The 13996-nt window shown below is 40.1% G+C and overlaps 1 protein-coding gene across 2 annotated transcripts; it reads left to right on the forward strand.

Moving 5' to 3' along the window:
• The first annotated feature begins 818 nt into the window (after positions 1 to 818).
• LOC125921102 (olfactory receptor 1L6-like) lies at positions 819 to 2265 on the forward strand. Of its 2 annotated transcripts, XM_049628451.1 has the most exons (2): positions 819 to 1735; positions 2144 to 2265. In XM_049628451.1, exons 1-2 carry the CDS (start codon positions 828 to 830, stop codon positions 2187 to 2189), a joined length of 954 nt encoding a protein of 317 aa, XP_049484408.1. In that variant the 5' UTR covers positions 819 to 827; the 3' UTR covers positions 2190 to 2265. The 2 variants fall into 2 exon arrangements, with proteins under 2 accessions (XP_049484408.1, XP_049484400.1); XM_049628443.1 differs by lacking the exon at positions 2144 to 2265 and having other exon boundaries at positions 828 to 1757.
• Positions 2266 to 13996: the final 11731 nt, after the last annotated feature.

The raw sequence follows: 13996 nt of genomic DNA on the forward strand, positions 1-13996 counted from the left end.
TGATATTTGTATTCTCCACCTGCTACAAGGATACAGTGGTGAACTGGGGATACAGTGTAACAGCCAGACAGGTCCCTGCCCTTGCCGAAGTAATATCCTGGGCCTCTGTGTGTCAATGGTGTCTCATTGTGCTCTACCTGGTAAGAGAAATCAAATTGCTCCATAGTTCCAAACACTTGGGAGAAAAAAAAAAGATGCGTCAGAAGCCCATGCTTCTGCATCTTAGGGAACATGCAGACAGTATGGATCTTTTCCAACATTGCAAAGGATTTTATTTAAGTGCTTTCAACATTGAAAAAAAAAAAATCACTGATAGTCAGTGTCCTTGGGAGTAGACTTCATTTCACCCATGTTTCTTATACCCCTGTTTCTCCCTTTATCTGGAGTCACTGGCAGACATCTGCAGATGTCTTCCTGAATTCTGCTCTCAAACTAATCCTGACCCTAGGCAAGGTGGACATTAGGAGTCCAAGGCCAGGATCATAGTGACTGACCAGGATTAAATTCTGTCTATTGGCCAGAATGACTTCATCCTGAGCACAAAAGCAGGTAATTGACTTCTGATTATGTTTCACTGCAGCTGAGTCTCTGTCTTTATGTGGATAAGCAGAGCCACAATTCCTGCCAAACTGAGGTCCTGCTTTGTTCTTTCTGGACCTTGCTTCATTGCACCCATTTCAAGGGTAAGAATCCAGTTCCTGAAGCCACATCAAAAATGCATACTCTCATCAATTATACCAGCCTTCACGGGAAGTTATAACAACTGGAGACTCCAAGCCAGTACACATGCCTAACATTCCTTTGTATTTTCTACTTGCAGGATAAAAATGTCAAGGGGAAACCAGAGTCACATCACAGAATTCCTCCTTCTGGGACTGACCAGTGACCCCAAATATCAGAAGTGGCTCTTTACCAGCTTTCTGGCCATGTATCTGGTCAACGTGGCTGGCAACTCAGTCATCATTGCAGCCATCCGGGGGGACACCCGCCTCCACACCCCCATGTACTTTTTCCTCTCCAATCTGTCCCTGGTGGACATCTGCTTTACAAATGTCATTGTGCCACGGATGCTGGCAAACATGCTGAGCAAGACCAAGAAGATCTCCTTTGCCCAGTGCCTCACACAGATGTATTTCTTTGTGACCTGTGCGATCACTGACAGCTTCCTCCTGGCTGCCATGGCTATTGACCGCTACATGGCCATCTGTAACCCACTGCATTACACCACGACCATGAGCCCCCAGCGCTGTCTCCTGCTGGTGACGGTGTCCTGGGTGCTGTCCCACCTTCACTCACTCACCCACACGATTCTCATGGCCCGCCTCTCCTTCTGTGGGCCCAACGTCATCCACCACTTCTTCTGTGACGTCCAGCCACTGCTGACACTCTCCTGCTCTGACACGTCTGTCAATGAGCTTTTGGCCTTCACAGAGGGCTCCTTGGTGATCATGAGTCCCTTCATCTTGATCATTGTCTCTTACGTCCACATCACCCGTGCCGTTCTGAGGGTCCCTTCTCGAGGAGGCAGGCACAAGGTCTTCTCCACCTGTGGGTCCCACCTCACAGTTGTGGCACTCTTCTATGGGACTGCCATCTCTGTGTACATTCGCCCCTCATCCACCTACTCAGTGACAAAGGACAGTGTGGTCACTGTTATTTATACTGTGGTAATCCCCATGTTGAACCCTTTTATCTACAGTCTTAGGAACAAGGACATGAAACAAGCCTTGAGAAAGCTGACTAGGAGAAAGGAATAGAATTCTCATATTCTGCTACCTCTAGGAGTTTAATCATTGACTCAACAATTAAAGGTTAAGCACCTACTACCTGCAGATACTATGTTTAATTCTGTGAGGAAGGCAAAATACATCAATCATCTCTTCTGTCTCCAAAAGTATTTACAGTCTAGTTAGCAGAAAGGAAAAGACTGTTAAAAGCTTACTGTAATCAGAATGTCATACTTTTTCATAAAATTAAAAATGATAATACCTCAATAAATTATAAAATAACTCCCCAACTCCCTTCTTCCTCACTTTATCCCTTCTTTTTTATAATATTTTTTAAAAATTTTTTAGTTTATTTATTTTTGACAAAGAGAGTGCATGAGAGGAGGAGAGAGGCAGAGAGAAAGAGGGAGACACAGAATCCAAAGCAGGCTCCATTCTCTGAGCTGTCAGCACAGAGCCTGATGTGGGCCTCAAACCCACGAACCACGAGATCATGACCTGAGCCGAAGTTGGATGTTTAACTGACTGAGTCACCCAGGTGCCCCTTTTTTATACTCTTTAGTTCATGCATCTTATTATGTAAATTACCAGTGTAGACCAATATGTTTAACCATAAAGAGTAAGGAAGAAAAGCTTCTGAATGTTTCAGAATAGTTTCAACAGTTTAGGCATATGGTTTAATGTTCCTACCAAATAAGTCATTAATTCTACACTTGGTTCTCTTGGACCAATATAGATTTTCTTAGTAAGATATAGCATAAATATCAATATAATAAAGCTCATACTGCTCCATAGCTGTCTACTTAAGGGCTTAAGGGGGTAACAAACTAACCTGGAGTGGTAAAAAGGTCATAGAATTCTAAGACAAGAAACTTGAAATTAGGTCACAACTTGGTCTTCCTAGTTTTATGAAGAAGGCTGTCACTATCTCCAAGCCCCATTTTCCTCAATGACAAAAATAAGCATCTGTGTGCAGTACATCCTGGAGAGGAGAGTCAGATCCAGAAATGGGTGACAAGAGTGTCCTCAAGGAGGGGTGATTTGGTGTGTACTGAGTCCAAGTAGAGTGAAGAAGGCATCCCTGTTGGGAGCCTGGATCTTTGGAGACACAGCTAATTACAGGACTGGGGCAGAGAAAGAATAAGATGATCCTGGAACATCTTGAGATAGAAAGCAAGAAAGTGCCTAGAGAATGGTGGGAACATATCAAAAGAACACAGAAGCAATAAATTATATAACTCACTGAATAAAGTAAAAAAAACGGGAGTCTATACCAATATAGGTAAATGAACAGATGGGAAGAATTTTGGTGAGGAATGGGGTAGTTACATCATTTCATAAAATATGTATTTCTAACAAAGAGGAAAAGTAACTTCACAGAGAAGTCTGGCAGAACCACTTTAATCCAGTAATCAGAATGAATATCAATAGTAATGAGACAAATCAAAATCCTGTACCCCCTGATAGGGTGCAATGACAAGAATCAAGTGTCACTTCTATGATATTCCTGCCAACAATGGATAGCCCAAATCTAGTCATAAGGAAATGAAAAATAAACCAAATTGAGGGATTTTCTAGAAAACAAGTACCCCATAATATTCAAAGATGTCAAGTGTGTGAAAGTTAAGGAAAGTTTGTGGGATTATTCCAGCCTGGGGGAAACAAGTTAAATGTAATATAGGATTCTGAACTGGATATTTTTATTATTCCTTTTGCTATGGAGACATTATTGGGACAAGCAGTGAAACTTGACATGGTAGATATGGTAATGTATTAATGTTAATTTCCTGATTTCAATTTTATTGTGACTATGGAGGAGAATGTCTCTGTTTGTAGGAAATACATACTAAACTATTTGAGGGAGAAAGGTCAGGTTTTGTGCCATAATGGCATTTTTCTGTAATCTGGAGACTGTTTCAAAATTTTAGACAATTTTTTTTAGTTTCAGCTGTAGAAGTTAGTGATTTATCACTTACATACAATACCCAGTGCTCATCACAAGTGTCCTTCTTAATATCTATCATCTATTTAACCCATCCCCCCCACCCACCACCCCTCCATCAACCCTCAGTTTGTTCTCTGTAGATTAGAGTCTGTTTCCTGGTTTGCATCTCTTTTTTTTCTCCTATGTTCATCTGTTTTGTTTCTTAAATTTTCCATATGAGTGAAATCATGTGATATTTGTCTTTCTCTGACTAACTTATTTTGCTTAGCATAATACTCTCTAGCTCTATCCACATCATTGCAAATGGCAAGATTTCATTCTTTTTTATCACCGAGTAATATTCCACTGTGTGTGTATGTATATATATACATATATATGTGTGTGTGTATATGTATGTGTGTGTATATATATATACACACCATTTCTTCTCTTTCCATTTATCAATCTATGGACATTTGGGCTCTTTCCATACTTTGGCTATTGTTGATAATGCTGCTATAAACACTGGAGTATATGTGTTCCTTCTCATAAGTATTTTTTTATCCTTTGGATAAATACCTACTATTACAACTGTGGATCATAAGGTAGTTCTACTTTTAACTTTTGGAGGAATCTTCATACTGTTTTCCAGAGTAGCTGCACCAGTTTGCATTCCCACCAATAGTGTAAGAAGATTCCCCTTTCTCCTCATCCTTGCCAACACCTGTTGTTTCCTGTGTCGTTAATTTTAGCCATTCTGACAGGTGTGAAGTGATATCTCATTATAGTTTTGATTTACATTTCCCTGATGAGTGATGTTGCACACTTTTTCATTTGTCTGTTGGCCATCTGTATGTCTTCTTTGGAAAAATGTCTATTCATGTCTTCTGCCCATTTTTAAACTGGAATGTTTGTTTTTTTGGTGTTGAGTTTGATAAGTTCTTTATATATTTTGGATACTAACCCTTTATCAGATATGTCATTTGAAAATATCTTCTCCCATTCAATAGTCTGTTTTGTTGATGGTTCCTTCATTATACAAAAGCTTTTTATTTTGACTTACTCCTAATAGTTTATTTTTGCTTTTGTTTCCCTTGCCTCAGGAGACATATCTAGTAAGAAGTTGCTACAGCCTTGAAGAATTCTTTAAGCTGCTAAATACTTTCAATATCATAAGAACCTCACACTTAGTGACCATTTCTGAAGAAAATGAAATATTGAAATATGGGAGTGCCTTGGTGGCTCAGTTGGTTAAGCATCCAACTCTTGGTTTTGGCTCAGGTCATGATCTCACAGTTCATGAGATTGAACCCCACATCGGGCTCCAAGCTGACAGTGTGGAGCCTGCTTGAGATTATCTCTCTCTCCCTCTCTCTCTCTCTTTTCCTCCCCTTCCCCCACTTGCACTCTCTCTCTCTTTCAAAATAAATAAACTTTAAAAAATGTTAAAATACAAATTATCACTGTCATAAAAATTTATTTCCATGAAGTAAAGGTGTGGTAGATATTTTATAACAAATTATTGTATCCTACTACCTTGTATAGTAATCAAACTTTCTGTTATTTTAAAATATCATTTATTTATTTACATAGTGTGTTGGATTGACTACTGTCAATCCACCACTCTAGAACTACATTTCCCAGAATTCCTTTCTCTCTATGGTTCTGGGATAGTTTTCCAATAAAGGAACTTGTATCATATTTGGAACACAGAAGTGAAGTGCAAGACATTATTCCCTGGAGACAGATGCAGCCAAATGTGTGGACAGAGTAAGAATTTATAATAGCTCCTGAAAAAAATTCATGAAACCACCTGCTTTGCAACTGCAAACTAAGACACTTTGTGGAAACTTCTCAGATATTCTCAAGAGTTATGGCATCTTCTAGGCAAGCCTTTGAGAACCATTTGCTTTAGAATGTCAAAAACAAAATAACAAGCCCAAAATGGAGCTGTTTATTCTAAGCCCTGTGCCACCAAATTGGGGTTTGACTTCATTATGGTTTTGGCTCTCCCGGAAATGGAATCTTAAACCAATCAATCAGGAATCACCTGATCAGCACTAGGTCAGTAATCCTATAGAAAGATCCCTGCCATCCCCTAAAGGAAAGCGACTTTGCAAAATCAACCCACTTTTTTCTTTTTCTCCTGAAGTATAGTTGACATAAAATGTTATATTAGTTTCACCTTTTTGTCTAGTATAACTTCCTGATTCCCACTCCCTTCTGGCCTATGAAAGTCTTTCATTTTGTACAACTCCTCAGAGCTTCTTTCCATCTGCTAGATTGAATGCTACCCAATTTTAATTGACTTTTGCTCAAATTTAAATTTTTAATATATCTCAGTTTATATTTTTAAGTTTTATTTAAATTCCAGTTAAGATAGGTGCAGCCACTCTGGAAAACAGTATGGAGGTTCCTCAGAAAGTTAAAAATAGAAGTACCCTACAATCCAGCAATTGCATCACTAGGTATTTACCCAAAGAATACAAAAATACTATTTCAAAGGGATACATGCAACCCTATGTTTATAGCAGCATTATCTACAATAGCCAAATTATGGAAGCAGCCCAAGTGTCCTTCAACTGATGAATGGATAAAGAAGATATGGTGTGTGTGTGTGTGTGTGTGTGTGTGTGTGTGTGTGTGTGTAATGGAAATAATTCAGCCATAAAAAAGAATGAAATCCTGCCATTTGCAAAGACATGGATGGAACAGAGTATAATGCTAAGTGAAATGAGTCACAGAAAGACAAATACCATATGATTTCACTTATATGTCTTAGTTTATTTTTAACAAGTGCTTCTGGCCAAGATCTTCAGTGTCAGTCTCCTTTACCTCTAGTAGAAGCTTCTCTGACCTTTGTTCCTCTCATTCTTTAAAGAATTCTATATGTCCCAAATGCTATATTAAACTTATTATATCAGGAACACAGAATACCATGTTTTTCTAACTGGTTGATACACATTTTAGTACCAAAGATGGCTCCAAAGAGAGACTTAAATAAGAGAATCTAGAATTAATTAAATACGAGAATCTAGAATCCAATCTGCTTAGATTTGAAAGTAGTAATGACCTTGCTAGTGGAAAATGGGACACTGTTAACCCATGGAATCCACTAAAAACAATGTTATGATCACTTGGGAGACCAAGAAGCCTTAGCAATAGAATGCTAGAATAGAAAGAAAGAGTATAAAAAGAGTGGGGTGTACTGGCTGCTTCAGATTATAGCAGAGAACTTTGAGAAAGAACATGGCAAGCTCAACAATTTACATTTCAAACTCAAGACATGAGTAGAAAGCTAAAAGCTTTTATGATTCCATGAAAAAAAAATCCCTTCTTACTTCTGTCACAGGATCCAGATTAATAAAAAGCAAACCTATGGGGCACCTGGGTGGCTCAGTCAGTTAAGCATCTAACTCTTGGTTTTGGCTCAGGTTTGTGAGTTTGAGCAGCATGGAGCCTGCTTGGGATTCATTCATTCTCTCTCTCTCTCTCCCTCCCTCTCTGTCTCTCCCCTGCTCACACACTCTCTCTCTAAAAATAAATAAAATAAACTTTTAAAAAATTTTAAAAAATAAAATAAAAAGCAAACCCAGAATCTCACCCTGTAAGTGGCTGAATTACAGCACAAATCAGATTTATGGCCTTGTCATTTATGTTAAAGTCAGGGCATTTACTGGGAAAGAATGGTTTCCTGAAAATTTGAATGGGAAAATTTTGATAGACAGTGATGAATCTGAGTACTTGGAACACCCAAATGTCTGAGTCCCCTTTCTCCCCACTTCTCACGGAGGAAGTTATCTGCCCTTTGCACTAACCGGATAGAATAATTCCTCCTAGGACAGTCATCTTGCAGGGGAATGTTGATTCTTCCCAAGACCAACTGTATCACCTCTCCGAGTCTGCAGACTCATAATCAAACTCAAATCATGGCAGAACCAGCAGGAGAATTACCGAGTCTGCCCTGATGCACCCAAAGGGGCAGTGGTATATTGTCTTCAACCTACTCTCAATAGGGCAGCAAAAAATAAATTGGAAATTTATTGAAAGGAATGAAACAAATGTGGCCAAAGGTTAATAACTGGTGTATCTGCATGAAGGATATATGTTTGTCACAATATTCTTTCCATTTTTATGTGACTTTGAAATTTTTCCACATAAAACTTTGGAAGCAAAAACATAAATCAGATCATATCCCCCCTCTGCTCAAAAACTCACAATGACCCAGTGCCTCACATCTGACTCATAGAAAGAGCCAAGTCCTTGTAATAGCCTACCAGACTCTACATAATTTGTCCCCCCACACCCCTCTGCCTTCTCACCCTGCTGGTCCTGTCTTTACCTGAACCCCTCCAGAAACACTGATCTCTGGTGTTCCTTAAAAAAACATGGATTGCTTCCACCTCAGGCCCTTTGAATTCACCATTTCCACTGTCTTAAATGCTTTTTGCTCAGATACTCACACATATCAACACTTCTGCTCTCTCTAAATTCAGGCCTTGCTCAAATAACACTCAAAATCCTCGGCATTTTCCTTCTGTGAACACAGCTATCCCACACTTCCCAGCCTTTCTTAGAGTTAAATGAGGCCATGGAACTGAGTTCCAGCCAAAAGCATGTGGGTAGGAAAAATGCAAGTCACTTTTCAGCCTGGCCAATTCAAGTCTCCTACCTGCTACACTCTCTCTTAATCCAACCATGGGCTGAATAGAAAGGACTTTGAGGAACTAGGGTAGGGTACAGCCACAGGAGGAAGAATTCCAGGACCCTGAAGGAAATCACATGTGGAAATCACATTCATGTTGGACTTTGGATCAGCAAAAAATAAACTTTTATTGTGTAAGCCAACAATAAATAGGTATAATAATATTATTATCGGGCTATTGTAGATAGTGAGCTATTGTAAAGACTGGATGCAATGATGAATACACAGTCATCAGCACAGAACTTTAGAATGCACTCAACACGTGTTATTAATGGTAGTGAAATGGGTTCTTGAAACTGAGAAAATAACATGTGCTTGATAATCATTAGACATACCTTGACTGGTAATATCACAACTGTTAGAATTGTGCAAAGCTGACCCAAGGGTATAAAGTTTCAGTTACTCCGGATTAATACATTCTTGAGATAGAATTTAGATCCTAGTGACTACAGTTAACAGTACTGTATTGTATACATGAAATGTGCTAAGAGGGCAGATCCTCAGTTTTCTCACCACACACTCAAAACAATGGTAACTACGTGAGGTGATGGATGTGGTGATGGATGTGATAACTATGTAGCTTGATTGTGGTGATCATTTCACAGTGTATATGTATATCAAAACATCAAGCATATACCTTAAATATACACAAATTTAATTTGTCAATTATACTTCAATAAAGCTGAGAAATAAGAATTGTTTGAAGTCATTTTTCTGAGTTGAAGTAAATTAGAACACCTGACAGAGGATTGAAAACTTTAGCTCATAAATGTCAAAGTATGTGTTAGACCCTAGATGTGTCTACCATTCTGCTCAGCAAAGGAGTTGTAAACCAGATGAGTAAGAGAGAGAGGTCAAAGGAAGCATGGAGCAGCCAGTCCTGAAAATCCAGGAGAAGGAGAATGTTTACAATGTGGAGAAACCCAGTCCCCACCATCACAGGGTACAAGGAAAAGAATAAGACTAGAACAACCCCAGGGACCTGAACAAGTCCCAGTGCTGCTTAAAGATGGACAGGGTGGTCTGGGCAGAAGTGAGCTTTCCACCACAGGAGGTGTACCAGAAAATGATGGATGATATGGGAAAAGATTAATTGTTGTTGAAAGAGTGACCAGTGATATTTAAGATCCCATCCGATATGAATGCTTTACTACTCTAGCCTAGAACAAGGGCTGATTATGCTGAGATTCACTAACAGAAAAAAAGAGCCATAATACATAGCCTGTTCATAGTCTCCCTGTTACTAGACCTTCCTAAGAATACCTCTTGCCTGAATTGTCACCCATTACCTGTCACCTCTAAATACGTTATCTGTCCTGATGGCCTCCCATTAGCACACCCCGTATGTCCACTCAAGCATGGACTCTGCTCAAGTGTGTATCTCCTCTGTCTAGATCCATCTTTCTACTAATCTCTGAGTTTCTCACAAAGTTCTCTGTATAATTTAGACTCATATTTGGCTGAAAGTAATGGAAAATGTTACCACAATGGTTTAATCAATTGGGAAGGGGGTGTTTATATCCTACCTATCCCCTAAGATATCAGAAGAGATGGTTGCTTGCATTAGGTCCATGCCTCTGTGATGTCAGAGATGCTATGTGTCTCAATCTCTTGACTCTACTTATGATGGCTGCTTCAGCTCCAACTAAAAGAGTTAAAGGAAGTGAAAGAGAGAGAGACAGAGAAAGAAGAGAGTGAGAAACACAGGGAAGGGATAGCAATATATGACTTATGTTTACATCTTTTCATTGACCGAGACTATGTTGGGGGCCTCCTCCAGCTGAGATAGTGGCTGAAAATCTAATGTATAACTTTTACAGCCTGCATTCTAAAGGTAGGAAAGGAGAAGGGGATTGGATCAGGTACTGGGTGAACCAACCTATGGTGTCTGCTTCACCCCACTCTGATGTGTCCTGTCCTCAACGAGTTGGTAATATATCGGGTAAAATGAAACGAACACAGGGGCGCCTGGGTGGCGCAGTCGGTTAAGCGTCCGACTTCAGCCAGGTCACGATCTCGCGGTCCGTGAGTTCGAGCCCCGCGTCAGGCTCTGGACTGATGGCTCGGAGCCTGGAGCCTGTTTCCGATTCTGTGTCTCCCTCTCTCTCTGCCCCTCCCCCGTTCATGCTCTGTCTCTCTCTGTCCCAAAAATAAATAAAAAACGTTGAAAAAAAAAATTAAAAAAAAAAAAAAAAAAAAAAAAAAAAAAAAAAAAAAAAAAAAAAAAGAAACGAACACAAATAAAAGCATACCAGATTGAAAGGGAGTCCCCCCAGTATGACTGTGGAAAGGCCAGCACTACATGAATCAAAGGAAGTACCAAATGAGTCATATTTAAAGAAGAACAAATATGGTAAGCTTTCACAGCAGAGGAAGGCTAGACTTGGAAGACAAAATTTTTCAGGCAAGCAAAGATGGTGAGCCTCAGTAAATCAGTGATGTCAATGAAATGGCACGTGCAGATCCACATGGCAATTGGGTGCTAAGAATGGCAAGAAGCCAAGGATGGCTATGGCCTCAGGAAGTACTGATAGGTGATGAAAACTAGAAAAAGGACCTGTCCATGGAATGCTATGAATGGCAAGCTAAGGAATTTTAATTATTTTCAATAAATATAGTAAACCTAACATTCCAGCCTCATCTCTGATCACTCCTACATATTCACTCTAAATTTGAGTAACATGGCTATTTTCAGATCTCCAGACATGGTATATCTGCCCATGAGGTGGTCCCTCTGCCTTCAGTGTCCTTCTACCATGACTCTCTGGCCATCTTTTACCTAAACTTTCAAGAAACAGCTCAAGTGTCATTTATACTCTAAATGATTTTCTCAACCCATCCCTAATCCCCAGCCTCACCCAACCATGAATTCAATGCTCATTTTTCCATACTCCTAAGACTCCTACATACTCCTATTGTATAAGATTGATCACTCCATGTAATTACAATAATACAGGTCACTCTCCCTTCTAGAGTGTATGAATAAGGACTTACTTGGTGTGATTGACTTCTTTATTTCTAGCATCTAATATAGTACTGAATGAATAAATGAACTGAAAGTTTTGATCAAGGGAGCAACATAACTGAAGGCAAAGCCACATTCAGAGTATTTTCTGGCTTTCTCATTCTGAGAAGCTGATGATACAATGGCTGCATTACATCAGATATGGTAGGAGTATCTTTAAGTCTCTGTTTGCTGTTCCGGGGCATGATGTACTCACCTAAAGTCTTAAAACACTTTATAAATATAATTGTTTTTGGTAGCACAGCAGTGAGAGTGTATTCTTGCTTGGAATAACTTTTTAAATTTTTCACAAAGATTTTAAAAAGAAATACCCTGCTGATATATTATTTATTACTTTAGCCAATGGTTTTGAATGCCCGCTATGGGCCAGAGTCTGTGCTAGATGTCAAGGGGACACATCAGTGAAGTAAAAAGTAGACATGACCCTACCCTCAATGAGCCATTCCTCCAATGGAGCAAGAGCTTGCTCAGGATTATCAGAATAGGGGGAAAAGCAGATAAATTTGTAGAACATCTGAAGATGGCCTAGCACCATGGAGGAGAAAATAAGAGGGAGCCATCAAAGACATTCCTAGGTGTAGTCTCCACATAACAAAGCAGAATAAGTGTGAAATATAGGACTGAGACAACCCTGAATTTGAAGTTAGCTGCAGCACTTTCTAGTTATGTGAATTTGGGCAAGTTTTTGTTTTATTTTTTGAATATTTATTTATCTTTCAGAGACAGAGACACATATCGTGAGTGGGGAAGGGATGGAGAGAGCCAGAGACACACAATCTGAAGCAGGATTCAGGCTCTGAGCTGTCAGCACAGAGCCTGACATGGGGCTTGAACCACGAGCTGTGAGCTCATGACCTGAGCCGAAGTTGGAAGTTCCACCAACTGAGCCACACAGATGCCCCTAGGCAAGTTTTTTTTTAATAGTTTCCTTTTTTAATGTTTTTATTTATTTTTGAGACAGAGAAAGAGCATGAGCAAGGGAGGGGCAGAGAGAGAGGGAGACACAGAATCTGAAGCAGGATCCAGGCTCTGAGCTGTCAGAACAGAACCCGACATGGGGCTCGAACTTACGGACTGTGAGATCATGACCTGAGCCAAGGTCGGACACTCAACCGACTGAGCCACCCAGGCGTCCCCTTAGGCAAGTTTTTTAATAAGACTGAGCCTCATTTCCCTCATCTGCAAAAACAAGAACACTGCACTTGAAGAGTGATATATGAAAATGTCACATAAGCATTTGATAAATGGTTATTATTATATGAACATATTCTTAAGTTTATTTCAGTCTCCAGGCAACCTGCCCTGCCATACAGGTACTAAAATTTAGATGACAAGCCTAAAATTTACAGAGGCTAATCAAATCACAACTACTCATTGTGAGTGAAGAGAATCTTTACCCTTAGGATCCTTTCCATGGCACCACACATCACTCCCCAACATCCCAGGGACAGCCTCTCTATTTACCTACCTCCATCTCCTTCAAAATCACAATGGTAACAAACTAATTATCCTAGATTCAAAGAAACTTGCCACCCTGGAATGCAGAGATTCCTCAGTCTCTACTGTTCTCCCCAAGGCTCCCCTCTTAATGAGCTCTCCAGGGGCGGTTGATGGAAATACCGTCTGCCTCCTTGGGATGATTCATGTGAAAGGCAATCACCTCCTTCCAGGTCTTCACCCTTCCTCATCATTTGAGTAAATCTTCAGAGACCAGTGATGGTAGCTGGGCATGAGAGAAAGCCTTGGGTGCCAGATGGCTGAGGCTACATTGAAAGATTACTTCTCTAAAGGAAGAGAAGTGTCTGAGATGACAATCACACACACAACAGTCAGAGTGTAGTGAGTCCTGTCTGCTCCCACACCAAGTCTGGATCTTTTCTTCCTCACTTGATACGAGAGTTCTATCTCCCCAGCCCCCATGTTCTCCCTAATCACCAAGGCCAGTGAGGCTGAGGAGAAGATGCCTGGATTCTCAAATGACCACCCTGGAGGTCACGATCCCTTTTCTGAGTAAGTAGCTGTTATCATCTACCCATTGTTACACCCAAGTCCTACAAACCCTGGAGCATTAGAAACTAAGAAATCATGTTGTAAATCATCCCCTTTTCCAAGGACAAAATCTGAGGCTCAGATTCAGCATAGCTGAAACCACAAACCAAGTCATATATCCATGCTTCTAATGCCATGGTCTCCACATCCCTCTGTTTCTCCTTCTCCATTTATATAATACAGGAAGGATTTGTTATTCTAGTGGGTCAGACCCCAAGGAAAGAAGTTCTGCACTAGGAATGAAACAGATGTAGCTGCCCTGATCCTGACGGGGAGACCTAGCCTGGCCCCTGGTTGTCCCAAAAGCCAGGCCTGCTGAGGAAGCTTCCAGATACTATGGCCTCACCCTGACCTCTGAACATCTTCAGAACAGCCTAAGTCATGAGCTGACATATGTAAGTGGTAAGAGGAGACTGTGGTACTGGGTAAAAAATTGGGCCTCAAGTTTTCCCTATATAAAATGAGTACCTTGATTTCATCCTCATGTTCATAATATTTCTTATGGAGTAATTCATTCTGTAAAACACATTGATAGCAGAATTGCTCTAATTAAAGAGAAAGAGACC

Source organism: Panthera uncia, chromosome D4, assembly GCF_023721935.1.
Source record: "Panthera uncia isolate 11264 chromosome D4, Puncia_PCG_1.0, whole genome shotgun sequence".
Lineage (NCBI taxonomy): Eukaryota > Metazoa > Chordata > Mammalia > Carnivora > Felidae > Panthera > Panthera uncia.

Excerpts from the sequence above, each read along its gene's own strand:
- LOC125921102 (XM_049628451.1), top strand. The coding sequence starts at position 828 with ATGTCAAGGGGAAACCAGAGTCACATCACAGAATTCCTCCTTCTGGGA. Across the intron at positions 1,736-2,143 it reads ATGAAACAAGCCTTGAGAAA|AATCCAAAGCAGGCTCCATT; the intron begins GCTGACTAGGAG and ends AGGGAGACACAG.